The sequence below is a fragment of the Eptatretus burgeri genome, chromosome 17 (assembly GCF_056783735.1).
Source record: "Eptatretus burgeri isolate ZD-2024b chromosome 17, Ebu_testis_v1, whole genome shotgun sequence".
NCBI classification, from domain to species: Eukaryota; Metazoa; Chordata; class Myxini; order Myxiniformes; family Myxinidae; genus Eptatretus; species Eptatretus burgeri.
The window spans coordinates 20685844-20702766 of record NC_140977.1 but is presented as its reverse complement, the minus strand read 5'-3'; the positions used below and the strand labels follow the sequence as shown (position 1 = coordinate 20702766).

The 16923-nt window shown below is 44.4% G+C and overlaps 2 protein-coding genes across 2 annotated transcripts in view; one reads left to right on the top strand and one right to left on the bottom strand.

Annotated features, from left to right (window-relative positions):
• The first annotated feature begins 4162 nt into the window (after positions 1-4162).
• AQP11 (aquaporin 11) lies at positions 4163-8455 on the top strand. The gene is made up of 3 exons (XM_085861177.1): positions 4163-4848; positions 7459-7575; positions 7932-8455. Exons 1-3 carry the CDS (start codon positions 4254-4256, stop codon positions 8000-8002), a joined length of 783 nt encoding a protein of 260 aa, XP_085717303.1. The 5' UTR covers positions 4163-4253; the 3' UTR covers positions 8003-8455.
• A 6746-nt stretch (positions 8456-15201) lies between these two features.
• CLNS1A (chloride nucleotide-sensitive channel 1A) overlaps positions 15202-16923 on the bottom strand; it is a 203766-nt gene continuing 202044 nt past the window's right edge. The window contains exon 7 of the mRNA XM_085863063.1: positions 15202-15220. Within this exon, the coding sequence (XP_085719189.1) occupies position 15220 (1 nt within the window). The 3' untranslated portion in view covers positions 15202-15219. The remainder of the gene's footprint in view (positions 15221-16923) is intronic.

Genomic DNA, 16923 nt, shown 5'->3' with positions numbered 1-16923 from the left:
CTTGTAAACGTACCTGTGAGAAAGGGACATGCCTCTGCACAACGAGACAGTTGGAGAACTTCCTGATGAACTCGTCCAAAAAGTTGATATCTTGCTGTCCGTACTGCAAAAACTCCTGACGATATGGGCCCATGAAAGGATGAAGGTTCATGCTTCTTAACACCCTTAGGAAGGATCTATCTGGCGCTTGTCGTCGATGCACTGGGTGAGTTGAAAATGATATTTACTATGAATCATGTTTGGGACAAGAATGGGTGGGTTTCGGGTGGGAGTGGGAGCTGTATGGGCTGTGAGTGTCGTTAAAAGTATATGTATATATTTTTTTGTTTGGTTCTGGGACCACAAGTGAAACAAGAAAAAGAGCAATCAGAGATTGTAGACCCTCGCCAGGACTTGTGTTGTGTAGTTTTGTGGGGTGTTTGTGGATTACATAATTAATAAGCGACATAATTAGAACTACCACTTTATAACTGCTGGCAGTAATGATCGGCTACCAAGAAGTCCCGCTTTGATCAGACACCTGACCCTGACCCATGACGTTTTTTAAAATTGTTATTATTCAATTGAATTTGGAATGGGATTAAAATAAATTCGTTTCAAATCAAGTAGAAGACAAAATAGGTACAGTCCTGCATTGCAGTAATCAGAAGGAACCCAAAGAAGCAAAAAGCAAAGATAAAGTAACCAGGAGGAACCTGGATAGGATTCACATTTCAGCTGCTACTCCTCTACCCTCAAACACTTCCAGGCACAGCCAAGTGAGCCTTATTCAAAAACAAAAACAAACAAAACAAAAACAACCCAGACCAAAAAATTAAATAATTCTGGCTGCCAGACCATGTGTCGACCAAGTTGAAAATTAAAACGTATCTTGCCCATCACGACTGGATCATAACTGTGAAGTTTCATGTGGATTCATTAAATGTCTCCAGAGATAACATTATTTAATATTTTCCTTCAATCCAATATTGCTGCCAAACCATGTGACTGATGACATCACATACGTGTGAACCTTCACCTTGATCTGTTCAGCCACTTCAGAGAAGATTTTTGAAGTTTTTTTATTTATTTTAAACAATATGGCTGCCGAATTGTCTCGTGAAGGGGTGTTGTGTGGTTGATGTGTGTTCTTAACCAAGCGCATGCCCTCCTCCCCTGAGGGGAAGAAGAAAAAAAAATACACAAAAACTACCAAAACTTAAAATAAACAGAATTTAAAAAAACATGTGCATTTTATTATTTGTATCTTGTGTTGATAAATTAGTATGGTGTTCATGCAGGCATGATGGGCTGAATGGCCTCCCCCTGTGTGTTTTCCTTGTAATCATGTGACCAATGATGTCATCAAAAAAATTTCTGTATACCATTTTATCCCTAGATGACCCTCAAAAATTTTCATACTGATCAGATATAGCGTTCTACATAAACAATTATGATGACATAACGAAGGCACTATGATGTATACAGAAATGATGTATACATGTGTGGTTTCAGAGATAGAGGTCCAAAGTTTTTCCGTTTTCCAATATGGCTGCCACACCACGACATCATAATGCCACACCACGTGACTAATGACGTCATAATTATTAAAACATTCTACACGAGTCGTCGCACCAATGGTGAAAATTGTCTCAATCCGACAAGCGGTTGTGGAGAAAAACACAAAAGTTTTGTGCGGACAAACACACTGACAGACCCAAACGTAATACCCTCTCCTTCGGTGAAGGTTATTGTTTGAGATTTTTCCATTTATTTGTGAAAGGAGTAAGTGTGTGTGTGTGTGTGTGCGTGAGTGTGTGCGTGTTAAAAGCACAGCCCCCGCTAGCTAATTGCGTTAACAGGAAATGATAGGAACCCGACTCCTCTCATCCACAGATATTTCATGTATGTTCGACATAATCAAGAGTCCGATTTGTATTCAGGAACACAACAAGTATGGTTAACCGTTTTTAAATTTCCACTCCTTCGTCTAAATGCTGAATATGATGTTTGAAAGATTATTTGAAAATTTCGTGATAGCAAAAGAGCATTCATTCATACGTCATTTCAAAAATCCCGCATTGTGACGTATCCTCAGGATGAAAATCAAAACACCCGACCAGCACGGCGCATGCGCACCTGGGTAACTTCACTCAGGACATGTTACCTACGAGCCATTATTACGTCTGAATCTCGATATTCACCAACGCTGAGCGTGCGATCAGCAAATTCGATTCGTCGAGATGGCATCAAATGGTGTAATGTTTGTGCAAGTACAATCCTGCTAAAACTGGACGTTTTTGAAAGTGCCAACAAGGTGATTTGTGCTCTACACTACTACAGTGTTCAAACATATCATTCAATTTAAATCAAGTAAATGTTTTAAAAGTTGGAGAAAAAAAAAACTTTTTTGTGAGTTTACCGCCGTTGATGCACCTGCTGTTACACCACCTTATCGAACATGTTACATTAGTTCTTCGTGCTTGTTGTTTGTGTCCTTTATGACGTCACTATAAATAGTAAGTTTTCTCTTTTTGAATGATTTTTCATTTTGTTTATCTGCTTGGCAGGTTACTCTGTGCATGTGCACTCGGCACAAGATTCCGTACAATTTACCAAATTCAGAGGCAAAGTACTGCTCAACTGCAGGTCCGTGGTCCTATTCATGCTCTACAGTGCTGCACTCTACAGTGTTCGAAATATATAATTAAATTGAAGTTAAGTTGTTCCTCGATCATAGACAGACAGACTGATGTCTGAAGACTGTGGATAGACAGGAAGAGTGAACCAATTGCTTTATGCTTCATGAGTGGGGTAAAAACAAGCTCAAATGAGCTAAGATCCTCGTCCTCTTAATGATGACGTCATAAAAACGAATATGACGTCATTGTGATGTATCAGGTTTGCGATAAATTATCTCTGCAAATGCCCTGTTCAATTCCCACAAACAGAATTCAAAAAGCTTGCCTAGTTTCGGGGATAATTTTTTTAGGCGATTTCCATTAGCGGAGATATTTTGATGTCATAACTTTTTTTCTCGGAGGAATTTTCAAAAACGAAGATGGTTACTGTCTGCGCAGGGTATTTTTACATGTATGTGCCAAGTTTCAGGAAGTTTCGATGAAAACTGGAGGCTGTGAAACAAAAAAGTCCACAAGAAGAAGATGAAGAACAACAACGTGAGTAAGACTTAGGAGATCCTCCACGAGGATCTAACAATCATGTCAACCAGAGACAATGTTGTGGTGTAAATATATACATATATACAGGGTGTCCATAAAGTCTCTTTATAATATATAATTTATACCGTCTAGATGTGCTTCATGCAACTAATGGTGTCCATATAGAAGTGTATTAAATGAGGCAAAAAAACTTCAATATCTACTCATTTTGTAATAAATTTTTTAAATTGTAAAGAGACTTTATGGACTATATATATATATATATATATATATATATATATATATATATATATATATATATATATATATATATATATATATATATATATATATATATATATATATATATATATATATATATATATATATATATATGTGTGTTAGATGCAAGGAGAGCGGGTGGGTTCATATTGCGAGTAGGCGGAGTGCGGGCGGGGTCAGGGAGGATTTTCGAAGCGAATGGACGGAGTCGAGGGGTCATGTAACCAGCGAGCGGAGTTGGGGGGGGTCGTGTAACAGGTGGAAGAGTTGGGGGGGGGGGAGGATCGTGTAATCGGTGGAAGAGTTGGGGAGGAGGATCGTGTAACAGGTGGAAGAGTTGGGGGGGTGGTGGGCCACCTTGCCTCGCACTTCCTTGAAAGGGAACTCTTGTTATTTATTAAAATATAATTTTCTTTCAAAACATAATAAGACAAGACAAGACGAGCAAACGAGTTCTGTGCTATCCGCACGCTCCCGTGCAAGTCCCGTACACGGTAGAATAGAGCGACGACCTGCAGGATGACCCTCCTCCTCGAAGTTTGACTTTGACGGAGTGGGCGGGGTCGAGCAGGGTTCGCGTCGAGTGGGCGGGGTCGAGCAGGGTTCGCGTCGAGTGGGCGGGGTCGAGCAGGGTTCGCGTCGAGTGGGCGGGGTCGAGCAGGGTTCGCGTCGAGTGGGCGGGGTCGAGCAGGGTTCGCGTCGAGTGGGCGGGGTCGAGCAGGGTTCGCGTCGAGTGGGCGGAGTCTAGGACGACTGCACCGCCCTCATCACCTTTTCCCTGATGTGGCAGGAGCCGTTCGAGCAGTGAACCCCTGTGTGTGAACGAGCACGATGGTGCTCGCGGGCTCCCTGCTCGCGCTCGCCCTCACGGTGTCCACGTGCGAGGCTTTGCGCCGCTGTTCCCGCCGCCTGCTCCCCGGAGCCGTGCACTCCCTGCTCGCAGCCGAACTCCTGTCCACCTTACAGTTGTGCGCCTGCACGTACGAGCTGCGGCTGCTCGGCGAGGGGGGCGTGCTGACCCCGCGCTTCGCCCTGACACTGTCCTTCGCCGTGACTCTCGTGCACGGACTCACGCTCGAAGGCTGCTGCAGTCCGTGCGGCGCGCTCGAGCTTCAGTACGGGGCGAGCGAGGCGTCCCGCGATTCGGCCGCACGGGTCTTGGCTCAGTTCGTGGGCGCGGTGCTCTCAGGTCGTTGCGCCGCGGCCTTCTGGGCGCTCGGACTGTCCCCACTGCACGCCGCGGCCCCCGCCTCGTACCTCGGGTCCGGGTGTCGGTCTCCCCTGCGGGCGTCCGCCGCACTGGGCACCGCCGCCGAGGCTCTGTGCGCCTTCGCGTTCCACGTGGCCCTGTTGGGGTCGCGGCGCGCACAGCGAAGCCTCGCGGTGCCCTTTGTATCGGCGACCATCACCGCGCTGGTCTTCGCCGGTGAGTCTCGAGTCGAGGATGTCATCCGGCTCGGGGCGTCGCGTGTGGGATCCACACAAGGGGTGAACCGATCGCACGAGCACCTGTGTGCACCTGAGCACGTTCACCACGGCGCTTTGTGTCGTGAACTTGGGTCAAAAATCTTGGGTCTTCTGGTGCGATGGAGCGATCACGAGTCATGATAAATGATCTCTTCGATTAACTTTACCTCATCACATTAACTTTACCAGCACAGCTAACTTTACTTCATCAACTTAACTTTACCTCATCACATTAACTTTACCAGCACATTAGCTAACTTTACCTCATCACATTAACTTTACAGGCACATTAGCCAACTTTACCTCATCACATTAACTTTACAGGCACATTAGCCAACTTTACCTCATCACATTAACTTTACCAGCACATTAGCTAACTTTACCTCATCACATTAACTTTACAGGCACATTAGCCAACTTTACCTCATCACATTAACTTTACCAGCACATTAGCTAACTTTACCTCATCACATTAACTTTACAGGCACATTAGCCAACTTTACCTCATCACATTAACTTTACCAGCACATTAGCTAACTTTACCTCATCACATTAACTTTACAGGCACATTAGCCAACTTTACCTCATCACATTAACTTTACCAGCACATTAGCTAACTTTACTTCATCACATTAACTTTACAGGCACATTAGCGAACTTTACTTCATCACAATAACTTTACCGGCACATTTGCTAACTTTACCTCATCACAATAACTTTACCGGCACATTTGCTAACTTTACCTCATCACATTAACTTTACCGGCACATTAGCTAACTTTACCTCATCACATTAACTTTACTGGCATATGAGCTAACATTACCTCATCAGATTAACTTTACCGGCACATTAGCTAACTTTACCTCATCAGATTAACTTTACCGGCACATGAGCTAACGTTACCTCATCAGATTAACTTTACAGGCACATTTGCTAACTTTACCTCATCAGATTAACTTTACAGGCACATTTGCTAACTTTACCTTTTTTCTAAGCTTACTGGCACATTTGCAAAGGTTTACTTCATCAGATTAACTTTATTTGTTCATTTGCAGTAACTTTACCTTTTTTCTCGTTTTACCTGCACATTTGGCAATTTTACTTGATCCGATGAACTTTACTTGTACGTTTGCCAACTTCATTTGATATGATTAAAGTGACTTGTTCAGTTGCTATAACTTTACCTCTTTTTGCTAACCTTACCGCTGAAATTGCTAACTTAAATCTGATCAACTTCACATCAGATTAACCTTACCTGGTCATTTGCTAATTTATATCCGATTAACTTTACCAGAACATTTGCTACCTTTTCTTCATCAGAATAACTTTACTGTTCATTTGCTAACTTTACCTTTTTTCTCGCCTTACCTGTACATTTGCCAACTTCACTTAATTTGATTACCTTTACCTGTTCATTGGTTTCTACAACACGTGAGAAGTGCACACGTCGTCGTCACGCATCACCATAAAAGGAGTGAAAGCACTTACTCCGAGGAACAGGTGTACCGCACCATCACCTTTTGTAACGAGGTTTACACCAGGACATGTTGTCACTCACTGACACGTTTTCCCTGTACTTTTGTGGTACAAATTGACAAGACCGCTCGGAGGTGGTTTGTCGACGCCTTCTCACAATGTTAATGTTCTTCTGATCTGTTCCAACCAACTTCTGATTGACCCCGTTACATTGACCTTTGAGAACGCTGAGTGATCTCTTATTCCGACTAACCTTGTAACGTCCTCAGCAAAGGTGATGACCTCACGACAATCTCGGTCTTGAGTGATGAAAACGCCATGTTGTTTCACCACCTGCTTATTGCAATCACGTGATGTACCGTCATCCTTGGATCACCTGGCGCACGATATCTACACGGTCCAAGATGAAGACCTTTGGGTGGTCAAAACCTGCGGGACAGGGCAGTTGATTTGAATCGATTGACCTTTTAAAGGATAGTCATGTACAGGACCAAGCTGCACATCAGAACAAAGGGATCGATTGGTGTGGTTCGTGGTTGGCTCAAATCCCACGCTTGCACAACACTCGTTTGAATTCTCCGTGCGCTCATTAGGGCTCGTCATCCTGCGGGGCATGCGCTCTGCACCGGATTCTAACTTGTCCTGCATTCAATATGATGTGCGGGTATCCATGGCCCAGGTACATGATGTATGAGCATCCACAGCCCAGGTGTTCTGCACCTTGGGCCACATGTAAACAATGGGCGATGCCACCTGAATGGTAGATGAGGGTGCCAAAACCTGCAGCTGCAGTTGTGACTGTTTTACTAATGTGCTTTCGTGTTGATGTGTTCGAGGTCGTGGCATTGTTAGTTTGCCTTCGGGGGAACGGGAGGGGGTTAAAAGTTGTGGAAGCTCAGTCTCCACCATTTGACCTCCCTTTCCCAAATCCATAAATCGTAACAAATATTTTCCCCCTTCATAAGATTTCGATTTTTGGCACATTGCGAACACCGTCGGTGTTCGCTGTACTCTGAACTTAAAACCCCTTGGTTTGTATTCCTGCACTGAGGGCTCTTTCTATATCTAATCATGCCCTTTTTGCTCCTCGTAGCTGGAGGTTTGACTGGTGCTGTGTTTAACCCAACGTTGGCGTTCGCACTCACTTTTGGCTGCCCTCCCCACAACCTGCTCACCTACGTGCAGGTGTATTGGCTGGGACCCGTCATCGGTAAGTTGGTGCAGAACACGCTGCTGGTCTTTGTTCCAGATTCCTTTGAGAAGCAGGACCTCGTACGTGATTCGTCCCTTCTTCGAGGACAAATGATTGAAGGGTGTGCGCTTTATGGCTAAAACAATCTTATATAACGTCATGTTAGTTATTATGGTGTGTTGCTCAATGCATTTTATTGGCAAGCCCCGAGTCTGCCTGGGGAGCAGCATCCGACAGCTGGAAATGATAAACGGTAACAGGCCTAGAGATATGTGCCACGACAGCAAGTCGTCGTTGGCAAAATTGAACGCGGTCTCTGTGTATCATTCGGGCCGGGCCCTCCTCCAACCACCCACTGTGTGTTCTGTTTGCAGGTATGACGGCAGCTTACATCCTCTACCACCGCAACCTGCCGTTTCGGCGGGCGCACCTCAAGATCCACTAATATCTGCTGCGGACACCGGGGATAAGGAAGGGGAGGGTAAGGGGTCGTTAAGGTATGGAAGTGCAGAAAGAAAACAAAAAAACAACTAAAAAACGTGAATGTTACTGGAAGTGCCTTGTGGTCGTTTGGGTGGAAGTTGTTGGCTGCTTTGTTTTTTGCTACAGGCCACAATTGCATTGCACTACTCCTGCTCGATGAAAGTACGCCAAGTAGTCTGATCTCGATCGTCAAGAGAATATAGTTGCGGATGAATTTCCTTCAAGAGGTCCCGTAAATCCTGGATCCTGGTGGGAATTGAGCACAAACTCATTTTGGGGCTTGAAGATTTAACTCGAAGCTGTTTGTATTCACAAGCTTTAACTTTTTTTCTTTGTTTTTTTTTAAACAAATGACACTAGGAATAACTGGAACAACGAATGTCAAGCAAATGGTATTAAACACTGGATTAATGAACACGTACTAGTGTCTGATCCTTCAAAGCAGCTTATAAAATCAAGTCACATGATGAACAGCAGAAGTGGCAAAAGGGCTGTCGGGATGGCCGAGAGGTACGATCACTTGCATCAAAGCTGTCTGGCCTGGGATAGAATCTCGGCCCGGTTATAAACCGCCATCCTGGTGTTTCATCAATGTGTGCGTCGTCCCTCAGATGGACGTTAAACGGGACGGCCCATCTGCCAGCATTATTTCGTGGACCTTAAGGATCCCACGGTGTCATTCGTGAAGAGCAGTGTGACCACTCCTTGGCTTTTTTCACAAGATCTTGGCTATTCGTTGTTCACCTTGGCGTCTTGGTTTTCTATCGGTTTTCTTGGCGTATAGGTTTTCTATTATCATCGCTTTTCCAAAACCTTGTGAATTCTTGGCTTTTTTCATTGGCTCACCTTGGCATTTATGAAAATGAGGAGTGGTCACACTGATGAAGAGCAGAGTATTCAATGACACCATGAACAAATTAAATTCCTACCCTGAGTTCCGAAGCCGGAGTGGCGACTTGACCAGGATTGTCGCCTCGTAACAGGTTCGGCAGCACTAACACCCAGCGTAGATCAGGTATGGTACATGACGATGATGAAAGTGACAAGCACTCATATTTATATTGCAACAGTTCACAACTAGAGGGGGAGCACTCGGTAGAGTGCAAAACCTCCGCCGCCAATACTGCTAGGTCACTCAAGTGAACCTGATATCCGATTCATTCAATTTGACGTCAACAGTGCTCACAGAGTTCTAGTTTGCAACTTTCCCTTTTACTTTTAACTTTTACAGACTCAATTCATTCGTCATAACGAGATTCTTTGAGACAGAAATTGATTTTACGAGGGTATATCCACCTGAAGTTCCAAAATCAGCCGTAATTATAATTTTGGCATGTTTTTTGTTGGAAATCACTTATAACATGTAGAAATGCAAAAAAAAAAAATCGAAATTTTGTTGAAAAAAGTTGCAAAATTTTTTTTCTCTAAAATTATTTTTGGGAGGGGGGGTTGGAAATCACTTAAAACATGTAGAAATGCAAAAAAAAATTCAAATATTTTTTCAAAATGCCTGCCATAGTGGCCATATTGGATTTTGAACTAAGTCCAAAATCTAATGGCATGATCCTTGGACCAGACCTAATCCCCCCACAAAGTTTCGTCGAAATCCGTCGAGGAGTTTTTTCCGTAATACTGTTCACAAACAAACAAACAGAAAGGGGTGAAAACAGTAACCTCCGATCTTCGATGGCGGAGGTTAAAAATGCATCAGCACAATCTGTTAATTTTGAAAGTAGGGCAGTGGTCACAGAATGCGAGCATGTCGAGATGCATGTCAAACACGTGATGATAGACTTGGCGGTGCAGGAGAGGCAAATGAGACAGATTGAAATCCAAGGTAATATTGTATCGCAGAGGACAAAGCAGGAAAACAATGAGATGTTATAAGTTGTGGAACACAGTGATGCCAAGAAACTGCTTTGTTTAGCATCTGTTTAAGGCGTACCGGTTTGCAACGTGACGTTTACCTTGCTGTTCGGCAATTTGGTGGGTCTGTGCACCTGTTTGGACTTACGGTGTCATCTTTGCCACAGAGAATCACTCCTGCAGGCCGTGGTGAGTTACCATTGCAGATGTAAGGCCTGACATGAGCTCACAAACCTTGCACGGCAGTGTGACCCAAATAAAGGATGCTCCAGCCAGTGGAGTCGGTCCTGTTGAGGTTGGAGCTCGATGAAAGCTGAGCCTCCGAGAGGATCCTCCTTTTGAAGGGAGAATCCTTCTGAGCACGACACAGCTAAAGTCTCTTCAAGGAGATTGTATTATGTCTCCCTCTGTTTTTCTTCTCTCATTCTGGTTCAGCATTTCAGATCTGCATGCCCCGTCTCTCCAGGGACAATTGTCTGGCCGAGGCCTCGACCTGTTTGAGACAGCCTTCACTTTCTTGGGCAAATCTGAGCAACTTTTCCATTGTTTAATAACGATGACCAACTCTGAACCAGGGTGAGTTACTAGTTACATGCATTTTTTACTCCGATTATTAACCGAGTTCACGTTTCCCTCCTCTTTACACGACCGAGATTGCAAAGACTAAATGCTTCTGTGGAAAAACAACTGAACTCTTGGTCCCATAACAAAAATAATTACATCATCCATTCTGTTCAACCAAAGCAAAACCACAACACAATACAGAAATACTCATTTTGGTAACACGGCGTCCTGCCAGCACCTTGGCGTCATGACAAGAAGATAGATGTAATCACGGTCAATGCATCTATCTATAATTCCAACAATCTCTGTCTGTCTGTCTGTCTGTGACTGATGTTTCTCGACAACCACTGGTCCAATCTAATTGAAACTTGCCAGGTATATTGCTGGGGACCTGAGTATGTGCCTTTTCAAGGTTTGATATTAATCAGACAAGTGGTTCCCAAGTTATGGCCATTTATTTACCAAACCAATGATAGGACACGTTGCTGCGTAGGCGTGGCCGTTGGGGAAGAGATCCTCAGTTACCAATGACAGGACACGTTGCTTGGCGTTTTGCACCCACAGTATCTATCTTCTATCTCTAATTCCAGCAATCTCTGTTTGTTTGCCTTTTCAAGGTTTGAGATTAATCAGACAAGTGGTTCCCAAGTTATGGCCAAGTTAGAGTGCGTTCCCCATTACGGGTTACAACGTACGCACTTCCGGATAGTGATGACTTACTGTATTCTAATAATTTCTCAATTTCTTATGCGCATGTATAGATAAACACAATGCCCCAATCCAGTCGTCGTTTACGAGAGCGAAGGAACGGCTTGTGTAGTTGTTTGAAAGTTTTTTTTTTTTTTTTGCATGTACGGCCACGCACGTACGGGCACGCGAGAGCAAAGGAACGGCCTGTGTGGTTGTTTCTGGCACGTGGTTTGAAAGGTTTTTTTTTTGCACGTACGAAAACGCACGTACGGCACGCACTAGTATTGTTAAACGCAACAATTTCAAAACTTTGTTATCTAATAATACACCAATAAATCCCATTAAATATTTATGACCACAAAAGTGTAAAGTTTTTAAAACATTGAGAGGTTCTCAAAACTTTTCCCCGTTTGGTGACCGATCTACATTGGATTCATAGGTCACCAGATCTGAGCTTTTCCGCACTGCCAATGTCTCCGAGTTCTTTCTTGATCAATATTGCCATTTTGATTGAGATATCAAATTCAAAGGTTTGGAGCCATCATCGGCCGATACTATATTTAAGAACTTGCCACGTTGCTAATCTGCATTCATGAAGGCGTTGACGACCTTTGGAGAGTCCAACTCAACACTACCTTCCCAACGTGTCCTGCCCCCTTTTCTTGGCTTTTTCAATCGTTGAAAAAGAACCCTCATCATTGTTTTCGCCAGACATTCTCCATCATCGCTCATCTCCGCCGGCAGCCCGAGAGGATTAAATTTGGCTCGATACGAGGATTCAACATGGGAAAAGAAAAAGGAGGAAAGACAGAATAATGGAAGTAAGACAAAGCACCCTCGACTCCCCATCCCTTCTCCAGCTGAATCAAAAGGCTCCAAAGACAGAATATTGTGAGATTGTGAATTCGTCATTTTGTTGTTGTTCAATTTCAACGTTTTATGTATGCATCATGTTCGGGTCCGGCGATTCTATCGATTTACCGGTTATACTGGTGTTGGAATTCTGAAAAAACCCTCAAAAATGGGTATAATCACCAATAAATCGAAGAAAGGTGTTTACAATCTTGAATATCGTACATGATTTTAAAAGCTTTGCACTCGGCTACATCTGGAACACCAGAATGTATGATGTCAAGACATACCAGGAAGTAAGTTTCGTGGGTTTTAACTTTTAACCCTCAGCACTCGAGCACCGTAAAAGCAATTGCATTTTTCTTTGGCCTCATAGCTGTTTTTAAAGCAATTGCCAATTGGTTATTTCATACGAATCAGGTCTGCTTTAGAAAGCCTGTGCCGATTACCGACACGGCAATCCACAAGTCAACCCAGTACGGCAAATCATTTTTGAATACAAGTTTAAGTTGGAAGTAAAATAAGCGTTCTCATAATGGGGGGGGAAAAAAAAATCCTCATTACACAATTGGGCTACTCACAATCACGTGACTGGAAATTCCATGGACTTTCTGCTGGACATATCTCACAAGATGAGTTGATGTTATTCCGAGTGTGACCACATCCAGCATACATTGATGGAGACCAGTAACGTCTATGCCTGGTGTTGGCTCAATGGTTAGGGTGGTGGGCTTGGGATCCAATGATACTGAGTTCAAATCTTGCTCAGCTGTTGAATTAATACCAGGTGGGGTTGACTCAGCCTGTCATCCTTCTGAGGTTGGCAAAATGAGTGCCAGCTTGCTGGTCTCCTGTGTTGGAGTGACGACCTGTCAAGGATTGTGCCCAATAGCCAAGGAGACTGCTTAGGTAGCACCAATGCTCTGCACAGAGTATGGTCCCGATGGAATGGAATGAGTAATGTCTGAGGGACGGTGTGGCATGACTACCGGTGACCGAGAGACAGTGCGACCAGCTGACGGGGAACGCCATCGGCAAAGACATTTTTCAAGACATTTTACATTACATGGAATTTCCATGGGTACATGCTAGTACAATTGAATGTTGTCAGGTATTGTATTGTTGCGAATTCACGCCCGCCGGCGTGCGAGCGGCCACGTAACTCGAATCGCGGCACGTCGCCCACCGGACGGACAATTCCGTCGTGACCCTCTCGGACTAACGCCAGGAACTAGTCACGGGTGGGCCTTTCGGCCTCACCACGATCGTGCCAATCGGCCCCCCGCGTGGGATAGGGTTGTTCGCCAAATTCGAACTACCTAAGTACCCACACGGAGGGTAGACCGGGCGATCGCACCTCGCCGCAGGTCGACTTCGGACACGGGCCACTTTAAGCGACCCGTTTCGTACTATCGGGATAACCGAGCGGTGTTATCGTCAACCTCGACGGTTCCGATTAATTATCGGGCGTATTTAGCCCACTACCAACCCTTTACGTGAAGTAAGATGGAGATTCAATTAAAGAAAAGACGAAGCGAAACGGGAAAAACAGTTCAACATAATGCACATTTATTCTGCGGCAAACGGAAAGCACACATATACAATTACAACAATTATGCACCAAAAGCAATTGCAACAAAAGGAACACAACAATGCAGATCTACTACCGACTACGCGAGCACACGGCAACACTTACACAGTTTTACTTTACAGATGGCGCCGACAACACATATATTCAAAAGCAAAAGAAAAGGGCCACCCTCAACGACAAGGGGGCAGACGGGCCTGTGGGCCGAGACCGCGTGGAGCCTACCCGTCTTGTGATGAGCCGCAAAATGTCGCGGCAGTGCCCCGACTCCGCGCTCCTCCGCGGGTTTTGTTGGCACTGCTTGGAATGGGGTGGGAACAGGGCTCCCTTTTCGCACTATCTCAGCGCGGGGGGAAACAGGGGGGGGTTGTTGATGCTCTGGGGAAAGAGGATAGCTGGCTTGCTTGGGTCCCGCGACGAGCGACTCCACTGCGACCTCGACCGCGTTCCCGGCTCCCCCTCTCTGCAGCTCCCCGACAGACTCCGAACGCCGACAGACCGACTCTCCTCCAGGCCCGTCTTGACTGCTGCTGCCACACTTCGCCGCCGCCACACCTCTCCAACTCGCCCGAGCCCGAAACAGAAACTGACTGAATTTGCCCCGCGCTCGGCGCTTTATAGTACGGCAGGAGAATCCATATGCAAATTTCCGGATCAGGATGGGCTCGGGGGCAGAGCCACGCTCGCCCATTGGACGGAGGAAAAGTGGGCGTGAACCTCCCCTGATCCTCGAATTTGCATATATCGATTCTACTCTGACGCGCCTGGAGGCGGGGCCAAATCGCCCCGCGCTTAATGATTGGAGGGATCGGAAGTGGGCGTATATCATTCCTGATCCGACTTTTCCTTGGAAAGGCTGCTTTTTGCACCCGCGGCTCAGCGCGCGTCCCGCACGAGGCCAGGACAGCCTGACGCTCGGTGCCCACAAGCGGTGTGGGAATGGCGGTAGAAGGAGGAGAGGTGAAGGTGGTGGAGGGTCTAAAGTGGCGGTCCCTGGCCACGGTGATGCTTGGAATGGCGGTGATGCGATGGTTGCGAGAGCGAGTTGCGAAGGTAAAGGTCGTGGCTGTTGGCATTGTTGTTGTTGTGAAGCGGCGTTGCGGTTGGTGGTTGTTGTGTGATGGCGGTTGAGACGTGGTTGGTTCAAAATAAAGATAGAACAGAAAAACGGCTATCTTAAAGGGTCGCAGCCCGAATGAATCACGTTTATTCCCTCTAAACAACGGGTTTGGGGCTAACTACACATGTACTTACAGAGATATCTCACCTACAGGACCTGAATGGTGGTTTGCGAATTTCCTCAACCACAACAGTATACTTGGCTTTTTTTTCCTCAAACATTGTTACAGCACAATATATTATTTAGACTCTAAAATGCTGAGCCAGCCAATATCAATTATCTGATCACATCATCAACCACACCAATGGAGAAATATTGTGACCAATGAAAACAAAATTATGGACTACTCGTATGATTTTATTGTATCATTTAACAGAGGAAGCATTTTGGATAAGTCACAGTCATAATGGGGGGATGGCCAGACGGATGGCCCTGGAGTACCACCGGAAAGTGGACGCAGTAACACGCTGCTGTGGCACATGCTCTCGTCCATACCTGACCTGACAGTCATAAGAGTATATTTGGCAGGCATGAACTTCAAACCGTTCCGATTTGCACTTTTTGATAATTGAGAAAGAACGAGAAAATGTAATTGCATTGCAAATGCATTGATGGATATGCTTCTGTCCGGATTAGATGTCAACCAACTGTTATGTTTGATCTCAATTAAAAGTCACATGAAAAATTAAAGGTCAGATGAGAGGAAGATTTGCGAATGAGAAAAGAGATAAGTAGAAAACATCAGATGCTTGTGACTCGAGTTATGATCTGCAAAACGATCTTCAAAGTGTCCCCGTCCATCTGATGAACCCCGAATTGAATCGGTTCATCTTTGTATCACAGTCCATACTTGTGCCAAGTTTGGTTGAAATCCTCTCTGTGGTTCCCAAGTTATTGTAGTAACAAAGATTTTCAATTAAAAGTCACATGGCCAGACCTTTGACCTTTTGAACCCAAAATCGAATCTGTTCATCTTTGCATCATACTTCATACTTGTACCAAATTTGGTAAAAAAATCCCTTCAGCGGTTCACAAGTTATCGCAGTAATAAAAGTCTGTCGTTACGCAAGCACAACCCGAAAACACAATGTCTCCGGTTACGGAGGCATAAAAACTTGCAATTTCCATTCATCATCACAAGAACAGGTTTACCATCAGCAAATTCAAAATAATCAAACAAGTCTTGTTGGCCTGCCTTGTGTGATGCAAATGGTATTCCAATTTATCCATCAATATTTTCCGTGGCTTCATTCAAGATGTAATCCATTGCAGTCACAAACAAGAAAAAGAGCACCAGAGATTGCAGACCCTTGCCAGGACTTGTTTCGTGTGGTGTTTGTGCACTACTGTGTTATGTAATTAATGAGACATAATTGAAGACCACAAGGAGAAAACCAGATGTCACTTTTTATAAATTTCAGGGTTATTGCACCTGCCAATAGTTGGCAACATAAGGTTTCCTCTCACAATATTACTTTAACAAATAACCAGGGGTGTCACATAATTTATATGGTATAAAGTTTAGCCGTGCAATGTAAAAAATAATAAAAACCAATGTCACCCCCAGGGTGACCAGTATCTTGCCAAAATGTGAACATGAGTGACTTATTTATTCGATTAAAGTTGCTCAAAAAATAAGGGTTTCGTCGACCTTGATGCTTGACCTTTTTGTGACCTTGACCTTTATATTTTCATACGGTTAATGGTATCTCTCCAGGACCGTTGTACATGAAATATAAAGAGATTTTGATGAGAACTGAGGAAATAAAATTTTCATGAAAAAAATCCGTTTTGTCGTCATGACGTCATCAAATGACGTCATAGCGTCAAACTTTTGACAGATCTGGAAAGCACTTATCAAGCGCTTTCATATGAGGTATTACTCGATATGGTATCTAAGATTTCAAAATTTGACCTTGGGGTCAAAAACTTTCGACCTCCAGCGCTAACCATGAAGGTCAAGGCCGATCGCCACCAAAAATTAATCAGCTGAGCGCCAGACCATGAACTATATTCCCATGAAGTTTGAAGACGATCCGATCAAAATTACTCAAAAAATAAGGGTTTCGTCGACTCCCCTGATTTGCGACAAAGTGACCTTGACCTTTGACCTTGACCTTGAAAATTTTATGCGCTGAAAGGGACCTCTATAGGCCTCTGATATGCGAAGTTACAAAAATTTCCAATGATAACTGTGCTTTGC